This window comes from Urocitellus parryii, chromosome 15, assembly GCF_045843805.1.
Source record: "Urocitellus parryii isolate mUroPar1 chromosome 15, mUroPar1.hap1, whole genome shotgun sequence".
Classification (NCBI taxonomy): domain Eukaryota; kingdom Metazoa; phylum Chordata; class Mammalia; order Rodentia; family Sciuridae; genus Urocitellus; species Urocitellus parryii.
Genome location: NC_135545.1, coordinates 47306048 through 47325537, shown reverse-complemented (window position 1 = coordinate 47325537; position 19490 = coordinate 47306048). Strand labels below are relative to the sequence as shown.

Below are 19490 nucleotides of genomic sequence, written 5' to 3'. Positions count from 1 at the left end.
GCAAATAAGCAACAGCTACTGTTCTTGCCCTCAGTTCATCTGGGCTCCTCCTTCTGTTTTCCACCCCAATTCACTGTCTTTTCTTGTCTACCATTAGCTAAAACTTACAGTATTTTAAAAATTTTGTGCAATTTACTGAGTTGTGATAGTACATATACATTTGTGTTGTTTTACTTAGCATTACATCATAAGCATTTCCCCAAATTAGTAAAACTCCTCAGGTGTGATCTTAGAGGGAGTATGAAAACTTCTGTGTCATGGCTGCTTAGTAATTAACAATTTTAGTCCTACAGTAACATCATTCTATTATTCACAGGCATTTAGATCCCCTGCAACTTTTCATGATTATAAATAATGCTGCAGTAAAGATCTTGGCACACAGGACTAATGACATCTAGGGTAAGGTGTAGTCCCGGTATTCTATCATATTCTCTGAATTTTGATAAGAGACCCATCAGGGAAAGGAGGGACAACAGAGCATTGCATGCTCGGGAGAGACACAACTCGGGTATTAGGACAGCATGGCGGGCAGAACAATACCCCTTTCCCTTAAGATATGCATCTTGATCCCTAGAATCTAGGAACATGCTACCTTCCATGGCAAAGGGGAATAAGGTAGCAGATAGAATTAAGGCCGCTGTCTTTAGAACATGGAGATTAACATGGTGGCCCAGTGTAATCACAAAGGTCCTTAAAAGTGGAAGAGGATTGCAGAAGTGGGGGATCAAGAGAGGTGGCAGCCTGAGAAGGACATTGCTGGGTTTGAAGATTTAAGAAGGGGACAGGAGCTGAGGAAGGTGGGCAGCCTCTGGAACCTGCAAAAGCTGAGGAAGTGGATTCTCTCTAGAGCCTCCAGGAGCACAGCCCTGCGGACACCTTGATGACAGCTTACCGAGACCCATTTTGAACTTCTGACTACAGAACTGTAAGATAATAAATTTGGGTTGTCTTTTTTTTTTTATTGTTTTTTTTTTTTTTTGGGTTGTCTTAAACCAGGAGTTTGTGTCAATCTGTTGTGGCAGTGATAGAAAACTAATGCTCAGAAAAGAGGTCTGCAAATTTTACATTTATGATTACCCCTTGCTAATCATGAGTTGGAGAAATTAGAATTTGTACTAACATTACTAACATTCCTCAGGACACGCATTACCAATTGCCAAAACTCTCCTCTCCTGCACCAACCACCACCATGGTACTGACAACACATCAGCTTTCCTCTATGCGGGACTACGCCACATAGGAAGAGACAACTTCCAGACACCTTTGGGGAAGGGCTCAACAGACCTTTGGGGAAGGTGATGTCCAAGGCAATGTCATACGCTTCTGCAAAAACCAGGATGTTTTCAATCTGAACAACACCAACAAGATTTTCTGCATCTAAAACCTGTCAGATAAGAGACATTCTTCAGTAAAAGCAAGACCCACAAGGTGCTGGGAACCTGAAATATGAACCATGCAAGTGAGAATCCTGAAGGGGAGATGCGCGGGAATGTTTTTGAGATGTATCTAGCTAGAGATCTTTCATTATCCTTAGGCATTGGTAGATTGCTCTTCAAAACACCCTCTGGGCTATGTTGGGATGGGGAGCTGCCTTTCCCCACCTTTTTGAGAGGTTTAAACTAACTGGATTATCATTGCTACATACTGACATTTTGGCTGAGTAGACATTGCAGGAAGGTGTTTTCTGGAACTTTTAAATCAAATAAACAAGGAGCGCATCTCCCAACATTTGCTATGGAAAGCTTTTATATTCTGTTTTCCTGTCACTCGGAAATCTGAATTATCCCGGGCACAGTGGTGCATGCATGTAATCCCAGCAGTTTGGGAGGGTGAGGCAGGAGGATCACGAATTCAAATCTAGCTTCAGCCTCAGCAACTTAGCGAGGCCCTGTCTCAAAATAAAATATAAAAAATGGACTAGGGATATAGCTCAGTGGTTAAATGCTCCTGGATTCATTCAATTCCTGGTACCAAAAAAATTTGAACTATTCTGCTTTCAAAATATGGAAAAGTGCTAGATTTTTGTAGCAAATAAGAGTGTTTAATGTTTCTCTATTGGAAACTTCAAGTGTTTTATTGATGTGAACTTGGTCACCAATAGACCTATAGGCTCTAGTTGCTCACTGACCCTGCTGTTGCCTTACCTATTGGGGATCCCTCTGCCACTGTCCTGAGGAGCCTCTCAGTTGTGGCAGGCTGTCGGCTCCACCTGACGCTGACACCCCAGAGACTAACCAGGAGGTGAACAAGGGTCTGGCTCCAGGAGAAGAGCGGCTGGGTAGTGGGCACAGAGCTCCCCCATCTGCATGGAGACCGCCTGCTCCCTGTGGAAGCCTCCAACTGGAAAACTAAGTGGCCAGCTTTCCATCATGTGTGCTTTTGGTCCCAAGGGGAAGTCGGTGGCTGTCACCAAACTCAGGTTTTAATTCAGAATTTCCGTCTTCTTTCAACACACATTTGTCAGCATTCCACAGAGCAAATTGGATTGCCCTGAGTTTTGTTTTCTTGCTTGCTCTTTGAAGGAGCTGTGAGGAGGACAGTGGACCAAGTGCCCTCAGACCTGCCGACTGTAGATATCCAGTGCCCCGAGCATTCTATTTGCTTTGCTTCTCCACGGGGGAGGTAAGATTAAATTTTTCAATTGAGAACAATAGGAAGGACAATTTAAGAGATATACAAATGAAATAAAGCCAGTTTGCTGGAATATTTTCCAAAGGGATTAGAAAATAAGGCATTTCCTCTTCTAGAAGTTAGAGAAGTGTAATCTGAGGAAGAGCCATAGTGCACCTTGTGGGGTGCCAAGGAGACCCACTCTGCCTTTCCCTGGGCTGGGATTCAGCTGCTGTCTGGCTGGGATACACAGGGATGGTCACAACAGTCCAAGGACTTTTCCAAAGTCCTCACTGCTGTCTCCTGCACCCCCTGATCATGAGAATCCCCGGACTCCCCATGACCCAGCAATTACAGGATAAAGCTGGCACAGCCAGGGGACTCTAGGTTCCCACACTGGCCATGTGGCCTGCCAGAGACCTGCTAAAAATGTTGAAAACCACTGCTGGGCCTTATATATTTCTGTGGATTGAATGAAATCTATCAATGCCTGTTCTCAGTGATCTGAAAGACTATCACAGGAAGGGGTTAGGAGAGTAAGAGTGGATCCACTGACTGACCCCCAAAAGGCAGAAAGAGACTTATGTAAGTTAGAGAGAGAAACTGGAGCTCAACTTAAAGAAGAATTAGCACATCTATTTAAAGGGAGACCAGGCAGTTGGAATGGCAGGAGGTTTTCCATCCCTGGAAGAATTCATAGAGAAGTGACCCCTTGAAAGCTGCAGAATAAACTTAGCATTAAACGTCAATGGCACTCATTCATTCATTCTCCCAGGCCTGTGTGAGACACTGATGATATGATGGCAAGGCAGGCAGAAGGAGGACTTCCTCAAAGATACGTCTACTTAATCCTGGGACTTGTGAATACGACCTTATTTGGAAAAATAAAGGGAGGTCTTTGCACATGCAATTAAGTCAAAGAACTCAAGATGAGGTTCACAGCTGAATTATCTGGGCCTTAAATTCAGTAACATTGCCCCTTGGTATCCACAGAAGATTAGTATCAGGACCACTCTCCAACTCTGCTGGATGACAAAATCTATGAATGTTCATGTCCCCTATATAAAAGGCTGTAGTATTTGCATAAAACCTAAAAATTCTCCCATATACTTTAAATCATCTGTAAATTACTGATAATACCTAATATGGTATAAATGCAGTATAAATACTTGTTATACTACAGTGCTGAGGGAATAATGACAAGAAAAAAGGTCTGTCTGTGTTCAGTACATATGCAAATTTGTCTCCCAATTTTTCCACACATGGTTGGTTGAATCCATGGATGCAGAACCCACGGATATAGAGGGTCGACTGTATCCTTATAAGAGGGAGTAGAAACAGACAGACAGGAGAAGGCCCTGGGAAGGGAGGAGCAAGATTAGAGCCACTTAGTCACAGCTGAGAAGCACCAGCAGACGCCAGAGGCCGGAGGGGTGAGGAAGGATTCTGCCCTAGACCCTTCAGTGGGAGGGAGCACCACCTGCCTGAGTCTTCATTTTCGATTTCCAGTCTCCAGAACTGTGACAAAGTAAGGTCTGTTCTTTCAAGCCACCCAGTTTGCAGCAAAATATTACAGGAGCCTTTGAAAATCAATATAGATGGCGGATAAGGCAGGGGAGATTCTGCCCTGATGGAGTTCATATAGGAAAACAGAGAAAGAAATGGAATAATGTCAGAAAGGGGTGGTTCTCTGAAGGACAGAAGATGGTGAGTGACCATACGTGCTGGGGATTCCCTCAGGGGGATGATTAGGGAAGCCCAGTTGAAGCAGCATGTTCAATACAGAGCAGGTGTCAATTTCCTGCAGAGCACAGGGACAGAGTCCCAGCAAGGGGGTAGGAAGGCAGGGTCTGAGGCAGGAAAAAACAGCAAGACGGGAGCCAATGAGCAAGAGCAAGGGCAAGGGTGGAGCAAGGTATGGCCCAAGTCAGGGAGGGTCTCGGGAGCAGGGAAGCACACGGGGCTTTATTTTACTACAGTGAGAAGGCAGCGAGGTGCTTTAGGAAGGCAGGGGCGGGTAACCGGATTTAAAGGACATTGTAAAGATACCTCTGGACACTTTAGAATTCTAAGAGGGAGAAAAGTTAGGAAGCCTCTGCTGCAGTCTAGTTGAAAGATCCCATAAGTGGCCTGGATGAGGGTGGTGGCAGCAGTGTAGACAGAGACGTGAGTGGGGAGAAGATACACTGAGGGGCAAAGTCTGCGTTAGAGGGGGGCCTGTCAAGAGAAATGGGGATTAAGGATGATTCCCAGGTGTTTACTAAAATAGGAATCTGACAAGTGACTTGGCTTGAGGTTTGGAATCAGGAATCTAGGAATAGTAACTCCATTCACTCATTCATTCCACATTGATTGAGTATTCTGCTCTTGGTAGTAAGAAATCAGCTCTAAGCAATACTGCATTTTTGGAGCTTGTAGTTGTGTGCAGAGCAAGATATTGTGGGCTGGGGATACAAGTCAAGGATCAAATGGGAGCATGCAATAGGAAGACCCGTCTTTTGTGCACCCAATGTGCGCATATTTTGGTACATGAGCACACGGGGGTGTGACGCCTCACCTCCAACCGAATGGCCTTCTTGAGGTTGGTGGGTTTGGAGGGCTGGAAGTGTATGTTCAGGCTGTACTTCCCTTTGGGCGGGATGATGCCCTGCATCATGGACATGGAGAAGTCTTCGCCCAGGTGCTCCAGGCTGGTAACTCGCCAGGCTACAGGCAGGGGCGTGACATTGTGGAGGAGAACTGTCTTAGATTCTTTTCTGCAGAGACCAAAAGGAATGTCAATTTTAAACGAATTTTTAAAAATCAAAGTTTCTCTTTTTTTTTTTGTGTGTGTGTGTGTTTAAAAATGTCCTTAACCCCTATTTCCTGCTTGTTTTATTTAGGTCTCTTAGCTTATGGGGCTGGGCTAATCTGCATGGTTTTAAATTCTTTCCTCACATATAAGTCAGCCCAAATGATCCCAAGTCAAAACTCCAGAGAACGCTGTATGAACTGCTCTCTCCCCTTCACCCAGATCCACCAGTTTTCATTTATGCGCTTTGCATTCACATTCTCACTTGCATATCCATATTATTTTTGTCAGAACCCTTTGAAATTCAATTGGAGATAAATGTGCTCCTTTACCTTTGTACCTTTTGGTATATGTTTCCTAAGGACAAGAACACTTATTAAACCAAGAGGATCTGACACTGATATAACATGGTTACTTAATCCACAGTCTAGATTCAAATTTTATCCTAATAATTTAATCCTAATACTCAAATTTAATTCTAATAATTTTTAAAATCTGTTTATATTTTTCCGGGTCAAAGATTCAATCCAGGATCAGGTATTGCATTTACTTGTCACATCTCCTCAGATTCCTTTAATTTGGAAAATTTCTTTTGCCTTTCTTTGTGTTTTTTGACATGGACATTTTGAAGAGCAAAGAGCCAGTTAATTTGTAGATTGGTATTCATATTCTCTCTCTCTCTCTCTCTCTCTCTCTCTCTCTCTCTCTCTCTCTCTCTCGGAACCAGGGATTGAACCCTGGGGTTACTCACCACTGAGCTACATCCCTAAGCCCTTTTCATTTTTCATTTTGAGACAGGGTCTCACTAAATTGCTGAGGTTGGCCTCAAACTTGTATTTTCCCCTGCCTCAGCCTCCTGAGTCTCTAGGGTTACAGGCATGTGCCACCTCAACTGGACCTTGTAGGCTGTTTCTCAATTTGAGTTTGTCTGATGCTTCTTCATGTTTGGATCTAAGATACTCATTTTGGGCAGTACTGAAAAGTTGCTAATGTGTGTCCTCAGGGCATCTTATCAGGAGTCCCACAATGTCAATTTGTCCCAATATTAGTGATGTTAGTTTTGATGACTTGGTTAAGATAATGCCCACCAGATTTCTCCATTGTCAATTTATTATTTTTTCCTTTATAAGTAATAGGTAGTTTGTGGGGAGACACTTTGAGACTATGCAAACATCCTATTCCTTAACAAAGGTGCACCCACTAGTTTTAGCATTCACTGATCGTTATCTAATTTGAGCAATCTTCCCATGTTTATTAGTTGGTGTTCTGTTGTCAAGAAGAACATCCCATTCTCTGTATTTATTTATTCATCTACTTATTTATAGCAGTAGCTTCATGATTATTAATTGATATGCTATATTCCATTACCATAAATATTATTTGTCTTAACAATCAAATTGTCTCATAGTTAGTTGGTTGGAGTCCCTATGAGTTAGCTCTTCTGCCCTTCTGCTGTATCTCCATGATTTGTTAAGTGCTTCTTTACTTTCTGGTGCAACAAAAAGTTTCCAGCTCATCTGGTGCTTCTTGTACTTTCCCTGCCCTAGCCTTGGAAGACATCTTTTCCCTTGGAGTCCCTATTTGGGGGAGAGAATGATAGTAGAAACCAGATCTAGATGTTGGTGTGCTCCTTGCTACTGGTTATCATTGCTTCCATGCCCTCCCACTGACAGAGCTAGGAAGTGTGTGTGCGTGCACACACACATGTATGCATCTGTGTATTAAAAATCATGACTTCATAGTGAGAACTTCAATTCCAAATTAATATCACAAGATACATTTTAATCTCCCTTTCTCTATTTGTAGCTCCTTCTGATTATAATTTAAATATATTGTGGTCAGAAAACATATAAGACTTTGATAAGTTGAAATTTAATGAGATATGTTTTATGTCTCAGTACTCTATTGCATATGGTGTAGGTATGCTTGAAACAAATATTGTAGTTGATGGGTGTAGTGTTACCTAAATTTTAATTAGGTCAAGGTAATTAATAGTGTTATTTAGATATTTTTTCTGTGCTGATCTTTTGACTAGTTTTTCCTCTGTCTTTCATAGAAGGGTACTTATGTTTCTAATCATGATTTTATGGATTTGTCTAATTGTCCCCTTAGTTCTTCTGGGTTTTGCTTCAAGTATTTTGAAGCTCTGTTCTTAAGTACACATATTTCTTTTTAATATATTTGTTTTAGTTGTAGATGGACATAATACCTCTATTTTATTTATTTATTTTCATGTGGTGCTGAGGATCAAATCCAGTGCCTAGCTTCACATGTGCTAGGCAAGTGCTCTACAACCCCAGCCCCATATACATACATTCTTGATACTTGTGTCTTCCTTATGAATTTTTCCTTTTACCATTGTTAAATGTATCTCCTGCTTTTTCTTTTTTTTTTGATACCAAGAAATTGAACTCAGGGGCACTCGACCACTGAGCCACTTCCCCAGCCCTATTTTGTATTTTATTTAGACACAGGGTCTCACTGAGTTGCTTAGTGCCTTGGCATTGCTGAGGCTGGCTTTGAACTCGCTATCCCTGTTTATCAGTGGCAACATTTCTCAATGTCTCAAAAATGTTCTGGCATTTTCTTTTGTCCCTTTGGCTTTCATTTCTTTCTTTTTGCCTGTATTTTTTGTTTCATTTCTTTGGTTTAATATAATATTTTAATTGATTTTAAGGTATACAGCGTGGGTGGATGAATCTGGTTTCTGACCCATTTTTTTCTTGGGAAGATGATCCTGGGATAAGAAAGAAGATAGGCGACCAGCTCTAATCTCCTTGTAAAAGTGACGTTAGCTGGATCCCATGGTAAATAGGCCAATAACATTTCCTAGGAAAATAATCCTTAGATTTGGAATGTTAGCAGATGTTCCTGCTTTAGGATTGCTTACATAGATAAATTTGGAATCTGTATTTATGGAAATGGACTCCCTGGACAATATCACATAAGCTAGGTGACCACCTAGCACAATTACATGTTTTATAATCAGTTATCCTTGCTGAAAGAAGTTATTCAAAAACCTCACTTAGAGTCTGAGTTGTTAATTTGGGCCAGAAAGCACATGCCTGATGTGGAAAGGAAAGACCCGGGGAGTCATAAGAGAGGTCCCTAGGATTATTTTTCTAGGGCTTCTAGCCATCCTGGTTTGCACAGGACTAAGGAGTTTCCCAGGATACAGGACTTTCAGTGCTGAAGCTGGGAAAGTCCAGAGCAAATTAGGATGAGTTGGCCACTCTAGAACTAAATGTTTTAAAAATTCCATTCCAGTCCTGGGCATCATTTAGAACTCTGACCTGTGGAGCAAGAGCCGGTCAAAATGTATTTGTTTGGGCTCTAGCTCGAGTTCAGGACGGATCCCCTGGCAGGTTAATTTGAAGATAGCTGGCTCTGGGTTCTCCTTGATGCAGCAGACAATGCTGTCTTCAATGACGCCAACTGTAGTAGGGTAAGCCCAAACGGTTAGCATCTGATGGAAGAATCAAAAGAAAGGACGTTTATATAGAGGATGCCAAGGCCTCAAATTTCCCAAGAAACCCTGGCCATGTTGGACTTATTTTCCAGGCAATTCTACCTGTTTCTCATTGGGTTTCAGAGTCATGTTGACAGGCTCCAGAAAGTAGGTACTTGCTTTGATGTCATTCTGAAAACAGAAGAATGCCTCCACCACCATGGGGGAACTGTTCAGGATGGTCAGCGTCTCCATGTTGCCTGGGAACAAGGATGACTTGTACCTGGAGACAAACAGGAATGGGGATGAGTGTGTGAGGATGGAATGAGAATTCAGGTGGCAAAGGAACCTCTGCGGTGCAACACCATTCAAAAGGACCAGGCAGTGGGATGGTGGCTAAGAACATAGGATCTATTGTGCACACTTGCTTCAAGAACACTATACTGTATCTGGGTGCCCCCTAAACCTTGGAATCCTGATCTCTGAGAGGGATGATAATGCCTCTTAAGATTGCTGAATATTAAGTGAGATCATACACCTGAAGCTTTTAGGAGAGCTGGAGATATCAAATGCCCAATGAAGAGTTGTTATTATTGCAAAGAATTCTGAGAAACATGCAGATCTGCCCTTCCATGTGCTTATATCCCCAGGAGAGATTATCTTTTGAGTCATTTGCTATTTCACTTCTGTCTTGGAGGTGACCTCATTCACCTCTTGGCATGGATTCATCTGATCTTGTTCACTGTTACTAGGCTGTTTCTGTTTCTTAGTGCTTAAGGAGAGATCCAAAGAGTTGAACGCCATGGCCACTGGAAGATGCTATGCTAATGGTAAGTAGCAGAAAAGGAACCATAAGAGAAGGTTCAAGGAATAAAGATGTACATCATCAGACCAGACATAGACCAGGAAAACAAAAACAGCTATAAAAATCTTTGGGCACGCTATCATGGAGGACAGCTGGAGAGAATGACAGAAACTGAATCAATGTCAGAGAGAGACAGAGAGCTTTGTGTGTGAATAACTGCAAAAGGGCCTGTGGCCTACATCTGACTGATCATCACTGCTACCCAGCACTGTGCTAACAGGTTTCATATGCATTACCCAGTTCAGTCTCCCCAAATCTGTGAGGTGGGCACTATTATATTCTCATTTTGCAGAGAAGGACATTGCGGTATTATTGAACAATTTGAATGGGCTTTGTTTTAGACCACTGTAATCACATTCTTCCTAGATTATTGTTGTCTGGCATAACATCCTGGCCAATGTCAATGCTGCCCCAAACACATGCCTCTCTGAATAGTCAGAATTTCCCTGATTCCCACTCCTGGATTTCTCTGTATGTCCTGCCCATCAACCTTCAGTCTTCCTTCCCAAGCCCTGCCACTTGGCCTTGAATGTCCTTGCCATCATCAGTAAACCCTCTTTGCCTTCAGTTCCTAGTCCAGCATCTCAGGAAATAAACCAGAGGTAATAAGGGAGAACAAAAATGGCCCATCAGCTCTACCAAGAAAGCACGAAACCAATGCTCTCTATTTATCACAGCAAATAAGAGACTGAATGGAGAGTTAAGTTCCATTTCCCATCTCATCTCCTTCCTATACAATAAGAAATTTGTATAAACTGAAAAAACTAGTAGCATTACAAATTTATGATTACTAGGCCTCCAATTTGCCTGATAATTTTAATCTATTTCTCTAATATGCTCTCTTTCTTTTCCCACAAAAAATGCTTTTCATATCTTCTCCATTTCCTCAACATTTTTTAATATTAATTTTTTCTTAGTTTTCGGCTGACACAACATCTTTCTTTGTATGTGGTGCTAAGGACTGAACCTGGGCCGCAAGCATGCCAGGCGAGCGCGCTACCGCTTGAGCCACATCCCCAGCCCCTTCTTGAGCCACATCCCCAGCCCCTCCTCAACATTTTTAAACTTCCTCCACTTTCTTCACTCCTGGGAGGGTGACCTCACACGTTGTAAATAGACACAGTTGCATAGGGAGCTCCTCACCATTCTAACCAAAGCTGTGACCATACTGTCTCCCAAAGCCATACTCCTACTGGTGCTTCCTCCTGGCAAAGGCCAGCATCCCCCATTCTGTTGTGCTGTCTCAGGAAGCTATGCCATTGGGGGACCTGACTTTCTCCTGAGACTCCAGGGTGTTTCTTCCTACCTACCCCCGACAGACAGCCACCAGACTTCCCCGGCCTCATCTCTCTCTCTCCACCTTGACTCTATCCCATCTCCCCTCCTAGACAAGCTTTTCCAAAGAGTTTTCTTCACACCATGTCTTCATTCTTTTACTGTTCATTGATTCCTCATCCTATTAAACTTGAGATTCACTCTCAGGAGTCCCCCAAAAGGACACTTACTAAAGGCCCTGGTGATCTCCATGTTGTTAAACCCTGCGAATGTCTATGCCTTCATCCTTCTGTCCTCTCAGTGCATTCAACAAAAATGATCCTTCTTTCTTCTCCTGGATCCATGACACCACCCTTTCCTGGTCTCTCTTAATAGCTCTGGCCCTCTTTTTCATCTCCTTTGTGGTTCCTCCTGTGCATGGTGAGGTTCTCTGGGGCTCCATCTTTGGTCCTTCTCTTCTAAAATGCTCTCCTCTTAGCCCACCTCATCTGTGCCTATGGCTTTTGCTGTCTTGAAGACAGAGCTCTCCTTTGAGAATCCAAATCATATATCCTATTCTCCACTTTAGATGGCTTCTAGAGATATCTTTCAAGCATCTCAAACTTCACAGATCCCAAAGAGACCTCTTGATCCTACTCTTCAAAACCTGGCCCTCTCCCAGGGTTTCTCATTTGGTAAAGTGGTGTTCAATTCATCTGGGTGTTTAAGCATAACCTAGTTATCCTGATTTGTGATTTGGTTCTAACTGACATCGAATCAGCTAAAGCTATGTCTACATAAAAAAAAAAAAATCTTGTACTATTCATAAGCCCAACCCAGGCATTTGAAAACTGTTTTGAAGTAAGGGAACACTTACTTATCTCTTGATTTTCCACAAAGGAGTGGTCCAAAGGAAAACTTCTCCAAGCTCATAATATACTGCTTAAAGATGACCTCATTTGGCTTCATGTCCTTCTTCCGCTGAGGGAATACCACTCTGAACCCAGGGGGGGAAGAGGTGAGGTGAGCTGCTTGAATGGAAGTTCAACAACACCACTTGATGTGTGTAGAACCTAGCGCTCCCTGTTCTGCAAAGGGGCTAAGTGTCTGAAGACCGTGACTAGTAACTGGAGGAACTTTGTCAAGGCTTTCCCACCCCAAGGGAGGACAGTAAGGTTTGCACTTCAGAGAAAAGATTCCAGGGGTATCTGCCACAACAAGGGCTGATAATAGAGCTGAACTGGGCATTCTGTTCCAGTGAGCCCAGCTAGAAAAATTTCCAAGAATCTCTATGGAAAACTAGTTCTTGGTTCAATGGGGCCCTTTGGTGAGAATTGCAAAAGGCTCCTCTGGATAGACATGTATAAAAGGCCCCCTCTTCCAGGGAATTAGCCCTGCTAGCTTGCTCAGCCAGGAATCTCTATGTGGTATATAAACTGCACAGGGGTGTTCAGCTCAGAAAAAAGCCCACCCATAGAGATTTGCGTGCATATTTGCATTATAAGATGAAAAAATCCTAGAGCAAATATGAAATTGGTTTAAATTTGCATAACAATTAAATAAGCAAATTATCTTGCCCTCCCCTTTTACACTTGATCTAACTGAGTCTGGAACTCACTTGTGGCACCGTGCCATCTCTGAGGCTCTTGGTCAATGTCTGAGACACTGAGGCCTTGTACAACAAAAGGGTCAGGAATGCTGTACCAGTTCTATGTTATTATTAACAGCAGCCTTGTTTAAAGTACCATGGAGGAAAACGATAATCTTTTGTTTTGAAATAAAATACACTTACTTTGGGTCTTGGCAAATGTACGGGTAAGTGCAGACACCTCGGCAATAAACCTGGTACTGGCGGCGAGTTCCGAGTATCTCAAAGTTAAAGGTTTGATCAAAGTTCCCCAGACTATTAGAAGAGAAGTGTACTCGGAGTGTCACCTCTCCATTGGCTGGCACGATCCACCGGAAGTGATTCAGCCTGAAATGACCACACAGACTTTTTTTCCCCCCCACTTTGGGTACTGGGACCTGGACTCAGGGACACTCAACTACTGAGTCACATCCCCAGCCCTATTTTGTGTTTTATTTAGAGATAGGGTCTTACTGAGTTGCTAGTGCCTCGCTAAATTGCTGAGGCTGGCTTTGAACTATTGATCCTCCTGCCTCAGCCTCCGGAGCTGCTCAGATTATAGATGTGCTGCCGGGCCTGGCAACACACAGGCTTTTAAAGTGAGAATGTTTTCTTCTGGCAAGAGAGGGTAGGAGAGCTGCCTGGGAGAGGCCCCGCCCTGCTGGGGTTAGCACTTCGGGTCACAGGGCCCCACAGGCAGCCCAGCCCTGTTCCCCTCTGGTGATGTGATAGCTCAGTGTGGGGCTTCTGCGTCCCCCTCCCTCGGGCAGCTGGGAGGCCCACCTGATGAATTTCTCCTGAGAGTGCTGCCCGCTGAAGTTGTTCTGGTCCATGTCGGTCAGGGGCGTGATGATCCCAGCAGGCCCCCCAGCAAGGCCCTTCCTGTTGAAGGCCATGCGGCGTTTTTCCTTCTGAGTCTCCCGGGTTTGCTCTGGTTTTTCTTTGGTTTTCTGTCTTCCCCCCTTAGATGAGGTGGGCGGTTCCTCTTGGACCTTCATTAAAAATGAGCACAGGGTCTTAAATATTCATCTTAGGTACACACCAGCAGAGATGGAGATTCCCCTGACTCGTCTGCAGTCTGGGGTGGTGGTACTGTGGGTGCTGCTGCGTGACAGGTGGGGTCCAGCCTGCCTGCCGATGATAAGACCTTGCTCCCCGAAGAGGAGGCTGAAACCCCAGAGAAAACCTGAAGTCGGCAGGGAGGGTGCGGGACCAGGATTTCAGCCCTTGACAGCACTCAGCCCCCGCATAGCCAACAGGGCTTCCAACTTCTTTGGCATTGCCAGACCAGCTGTCTTGTTCACTCAACATCTCATCTCCAATATTCTGTTGGCATATTTTATTTCCGGTCATCTCCTCTCTCCTTCTCTTTGTTTTTACGATTTACGCTGTTTTAAAAAATCTCTTACTATTTTTGGGAAGTAGTAGAATAAACATATATTTAGTATGTCACTTTTAATAAGAAGTTTCCATTTTTCTAGGGGTATTTTCATGTTTCTTGACTAATTTTTTTTCTTTTAATTTATTTATCATTTCTAACTTTTTATTTTAGAAAACTTTCAAAGTTGAAGGCCTAGTACAGTCATAACTAGTTTTAACAGTGGGTAATATTTGTTTATTTATTTTTGGTACCGGGGATTGAACTCAGGGGCACTTGACCACTGAGCCACATCCCCAGCCCTATTTTGTATTTTGTTTAGAGACAGGGTCTCACTGAGTTGCTTAGCGCCTTGCTTTTGCTGAGGCTGGCTTTGAACTTGTGATCTTCCTGCCCTAGCCTCCCCAGCTGCTGGGATTACAGGTGTGTGCCACCAGGCCCGGCTGGTAATATTTCATCCATTGTTTTTCCTTTGGAACCTCTGAAGGTAAGTTGCAGATGGTAACTCTTTGCCTCTAAGTACTTCAGCCTGTGCCTGAGATCAAGGATTATCTAGACTACCATAATATAACAGCATCTAAGAAACTGAACAATAATTCCAGGCTATCATTTGGCATACAGTCCATGTTAAAAATTTCCTATTTGTCCCAGGCATTTCTTTTTATAACATTTGCTCCTATATTGGTTATTATTAAATCTATTTAGTATTTTTTTTTTCTGTTTGTTTTTGTGCTATAGATTGAACCTAGTTTAGTAACTTTAATCTCCAGCCTCCTACCTTGTCCCAATTGTCCTGACTCTTTGGAGAGACCATATCTATGTTCTTGCAGTATATTTCATACTTTCAATTGTTCTGACTCTTCTCACAGTGCCATTGAACTTACTCCTTTTCTCCCTCTATTTCCTGTAAATTCCGCTTAAAAGCTTGATTTGACTCATAGGTGGTACTGGGTACTTCATGCTTCAACACTAGGTTATAGATGCTAGGACAGTGCCACAGAGTACAGGTAATTTTATTTTCTCTCTGTAGAGGTACGTAGTTCGTGGGAGCATGTGTGGAGAGATTAAACTTTTGGGCCAGTGTTTTCAGGAGATAAAAAAAAATTCTCTATAATTTTAATATCATATTATTGCTATCATATCTATTTCCCTTTGTGATTTATTCTACTAATTCTGTATAATTTTCTTCTATTTTTACATGATTCTATTTTGATTACATCTATTTTTATTCCAACTAGAATTTATTTTACTATAGTATCAGGTAAGGAGATAAAAAGTGACTTTACTCAAAATATCCAATCTTCCCATCTTAATCTCTTTAATAACTGATTCTTTTCCTGGCTGTGTTCCCTGAATTGGAATCTGTGGATCCTTGTATTTTTAGGCACTGTGTAAATCACCTTAGCTTCATAATACATTTTTTTGGGTATCTTTTTAAAGGAGCTAGTTTTGCTTACTTTTTTCTTGCAGTTGAGCTTCAGAGTAATGTAACCAGTTCCCGAGACCCTCCCCTGGGGACTGGAAAGGTTGGAAGGTCAGTCGCCATTATTTTCAGCCTCCTCTTGGGAAGCAGGGTGAGTCATATGCAGGGAAGGTACAGCCTGGGGAGGCTTGCACAGGATGGCAGAGGGGAGAGAGAGGGTCAGGATTTGACCACGTCGGGGTGGTGACCTTCCTTCTGCCCTCTGAAGTCCTGCCAGGGTCAGGAGAACCAGCAGCAGATGCTTTACCTTCGGAGAGACGGTGTTGGTGCCAAGTTCAAATTCTGCATCTGGTTCTTTCTTTTCTTCTACCAGGGAGACCTCATCCGTTGGTGGAGTCACAAACACAAAGTGTTTCAAGATGTCAATGGTGGCGATAGGTTGCCGCTTCACAGGGTAGGAGATGACAGAGAACAAGGCCGGAGGTGGGATGGGTGGTCCAGAGGACCCCAGACCCAAGATGTCCAGGATCTAAAAGAAAGGCCTGATTACTTTCCTATGCAGAGGCCAGGCAAATCTCAACCACCTCCTTGAGAGAGCAGGAGTGGCTCACCCCCACCCCCATCCCTCAACATTCTTGACTGACACTCCTGCAATAAGAATGATTCAAGAACAGGCATCAAGGACTTCTGAACAGCTCTGCAGGGATTTCTAGACCTCAGGACCCTAGACAGACTGTGGGCTCCCTATACTTTCTGTAGTCTTTGCCATGCTGTATTGTGACTGTTTGATGATCTGTCTTTGCAACTTGACTGTAAACCCCATTAGGACAAAAACCAGGTTGACATGGCCCAAAGCCTAGCACCAATCTGCATAAACAGACCAGCTGGTAAGTGAGGTTCTGACGCCGACAGTGTAGAGTTGCTTCATCCATGTTCATATTTCATGCTTCCATTTTCTTTCACTTTAAATGCTCTTTCCTTTCAAAGGTGAAAGAAAGTTAGGATGGGAGCAGGTCAAATAGAGCATAAAACAAAAAATCCGCCAAGGATTCTAGGAATGCAATAAAGGATGGAAATGAAAGAGGTCAAGAAGAACCTTGAGAGAGAAAATGTACTCCTACAGCATCCCAGTCATCTCTGATACATAATGTACGAGCAATTTCCAGAACAGATGAGTTGAAAATTGACTTCCCAGCATGCAAATATCATCAGAATAAGCAGGCTACACCCATACTGATTGTTTTCATCACAAAAATAAATGCTATCGAGTGCTCAATCTATGGACCAAGTAGCCTGTTAGGTCTAGCAAGTAACCATTGTTATGTAATCACCCTGAGCCTCTCATCCCAGGGGCCAGGAGCTGGAGTTCCTTCTCCACACACCGTCCCAGTATTTAGAATGTCTGTGAGGAAAGCATTGAACTGCTGGTACCAGTTATTAAACTACCAGAGCCAGGAGGTTCTCCAAGCAAGTCTACCCTATGACTTGGGATGTGAAGGGTACAAAGCAATACAAGGAGATGTTCTTGGCTGTAGGTCTTTTTTAAAAGATGTATTTTTGGAAAAAAAAAATCACAATTTCTTTTGTATTGAGGCAAAACTGTGAACTGAGCTGCTCGGGTTTGTCCTCCACAGTCTTCTCCTATGGCCCCACCATGGACTACTATGGTAAGACTTGTTGTGAGGCCACATCATTTGAAGTCTGCACCTCTCCATTAACACTTGCATATTTGTAACCTTCTCAGGCTCCATTCTCTACTTTGAAACATTGTACCTAGTTTCTGATAAACTAACCAGAGGTCAGAGGGCATAGGCTCCTCCTCTCCCCTGCCAACTCTGGCTTACTACTTGTTTTTTGTAAATAAAGGTTTGTTGGAACATAGCCATATTCATCTGCTTACATATTATTGAAGGCTGTTTTCACCATCCCAAGGCTGAGACGCATGGTTGTGATACAGAGCGTATGAGCTACAACCTAAAATTGTACTTTCTGGTGCTTTCCAGAAGAAAGCCTGTCCCTATGACATAGGTATTTAAGATAAACAGAGAGATAGACTGAATCTTAAAGGAAGCGCCCATGAGCCATTGAGATGCAGAAAGCACAGGTGGAAATCTTGAGCAACAGGCCCTTGGCCCATGCTCTTGTAAAACAAGGGAAACACGCACGTGCATGGAAAATGGACATGAAATTGTGCAGCTCCATCCTGGCCTCACTTCCAGTCTGGCTCCTGATACAGCCCTGCTATAAATATTGGATCCCCAGCCCAAGGCGTCTACATTCCTAAATAAACCTCTGTCTATGCCCTTGCCTGGCTTATGCTGAAGTTCTTTTCCGTCACATATGTCAAGAACCCTGCTGATGCTGACTTGAATTTTCCTGCCCCTCTGGGAACTCCTCAGACCCTTCTCCAGAGACATCTCTTTTCCCAGGACACATGGATGAAAGGTATTATACCCCCTATGCCTCCACTGGCCAGGGTGGTTTTCACAAATGCAGGCGGAGAAGGGTATCTAATAGGATAGTTTCTGTCACTGTGGGAGGCTTTTGGGGAAGAGATTTTGGAGTAGAGGAGTCACTTGCCTTGCCGTCCCATACACAGTGATGAAAACATCAAAGATGAGCTGTAGGGGTGGCTATGAGGTTTGATGGAATACTAAGACGGGTGGGACTTTCTATGGATTTTATTTTGCCAATGCACAAAGGTCCCTCTAAGTCATTATTGTCTTTTATCCCCAGGGGGGCATTAGAGATGAATCAAATTAAGGGATGAGGATCTTCAACGGGAAGGAACGTTTGGATGGGGCGTGGCGGTACCTGCTGCCTCATTTGTTACCACTCCTACCTGTTCCGCCTTGGGGAGCCTGTCATTCTCCAGGGCCTGCTTCCAGTTCAAGCCTTCGGGGTCCGGAGTCTGGATGTTGATGAAGGGCACCCCCAGGTCCTTCTTGCCCTCGTGGTCTTCTTCCCCCTCCTCCTCCCCGTCGTTGCGCTCCTCCAGGGCCCGCAGCTTCTCCAGCCGCTCCCTCTCGGCCTTCTCCCTCTCCAGGCGCTCCCTCTCGGCCCGCTCCTTCTCCAGGCGCTCCCGCTCCCGCTCTCGGTCCCGGTCCTTGCGGCCCCGCCGCCCCGAGGGAGCCTGGCGCTGGTCATCGGGCTCATGGGGCACCTCCTCCATCCCTCCGTGAGGCAGCTGAACTCCTTGCTTGCGGTCCCAGGACACCAGGATGGCCTGGATATCCTTCAGGCTCAGCTCATAGGCCTTGAACTTCTGGGCCAATTGCTTTTCAGAGTCCTTTGGGAAGTCCCCTTCACTCTCCTCTTGTTCTGGGACAAGAGGAACCCCAAACGAGTTGACATCGGTCATGTTTTTTTTTTTCTTGCTTTGTTCTTCCTTCTCCACTGTTAGTTGCTCCCGGACAGAAATTTTCCTTTCTAGCGGCTCCATCTTGAGATCTGGTTTGCTGGAAGCAATAATCTAGAAGGTAAAACACAGAAAGGAGGTTTTATACAGTTTACTGGGTGAGGAGACTATGTAAAAAACAGTAAAAGGACAGACATTTTTGTTTCAAAAGGTGGCCTCATAGGATCCAGGCACAGTCGTGCCTAGGAACCACTTTGGGGGGCTTTTATCTAAAATAACCATCCCGTGGTTCTTTCCCTGCTGTAGATTGGGCTGGGATCTGGTCCTGTGCATTCTGAGAAAGCTATGTAATGCCCTGGATGTGCGCTCCTGGCTGACAGCTGCTGTTCTGAAGGGTCAACAGGAAAAGTCCTGCAAATCAAGCCTTCTGCACCTGCTCTCAGGTGCTCTGGAATAGGCCAAGTGTTGAGTCCTAGTTGCACTGCCTGCTGGCTGTGTTCAGTCCCAGTTGTACTCCTGGGCAAGGACTTAACTTCTCTCTGCCCCATCTGTATAATGGGGGAGAGTAGTATTGGTACTGACATTAATAACTATGCCAGAGACTGTTGAAGACTAAAAGTGTGGATACATAAAAGCAGCTTGTGAGTGACTGACGTGGAGTAAGGATTCTATTTAGCATGAAGTTATTAAAATTACACAAGTTTTGTGTATGTTGTGTATTGTTGGGAACAAATGG

The 19490-nt window shown here is 43.8% G+C and overlaps 1 protein-coding gene across 1 annotated transcript in view; it reads right to left on the bottom strand.

The window, feature by feature from the left end:
• The window catches only part of Hydin (HYDIN axonemal central pair apparatus protein), a 319191-nt gene that overhangs the window by 56892 nt on the left and 242809 nt on the right, over positions 1 to 19490 (bottom strand). Inside the window, exons 45-53 of the mRNA XM_026399248.2 lie at positions 18239 to 18868; positions 15704 to 15925; positions 13379 to 13587; positions 12761 to 12943; positions 11846 to 11965; positions 8973 to 9132; positions 8695 to 8867; positions 5168 to 5366; positions 1285 to 1384 (exon numbers count right to left, since the gene is read on the bottom strand). Coding sequence (XP_026255033.2) covers positions 1285 to 1384; positions 5168 to 5366; positions 8695 to 8867; positions 8973 to 9132; positions 11846 to 11965; positions 12761 to 12943; positions 13379 to 13587; positions 15704 to 15925; positions 18239 to 18868 — 1996 coding nt within the window. The remainder of the gene's footprint in view (positions 1 to 1284; positions 1385 to 5167; positions 5367 to 8694; positions 8868 to 8972; positions 9133 to 11845; positions 11966 to 12760; positions 12944 to 13378; positions 13588 to 15703; positions 15926 to 18238; positions 18869 to 19490) is intronic.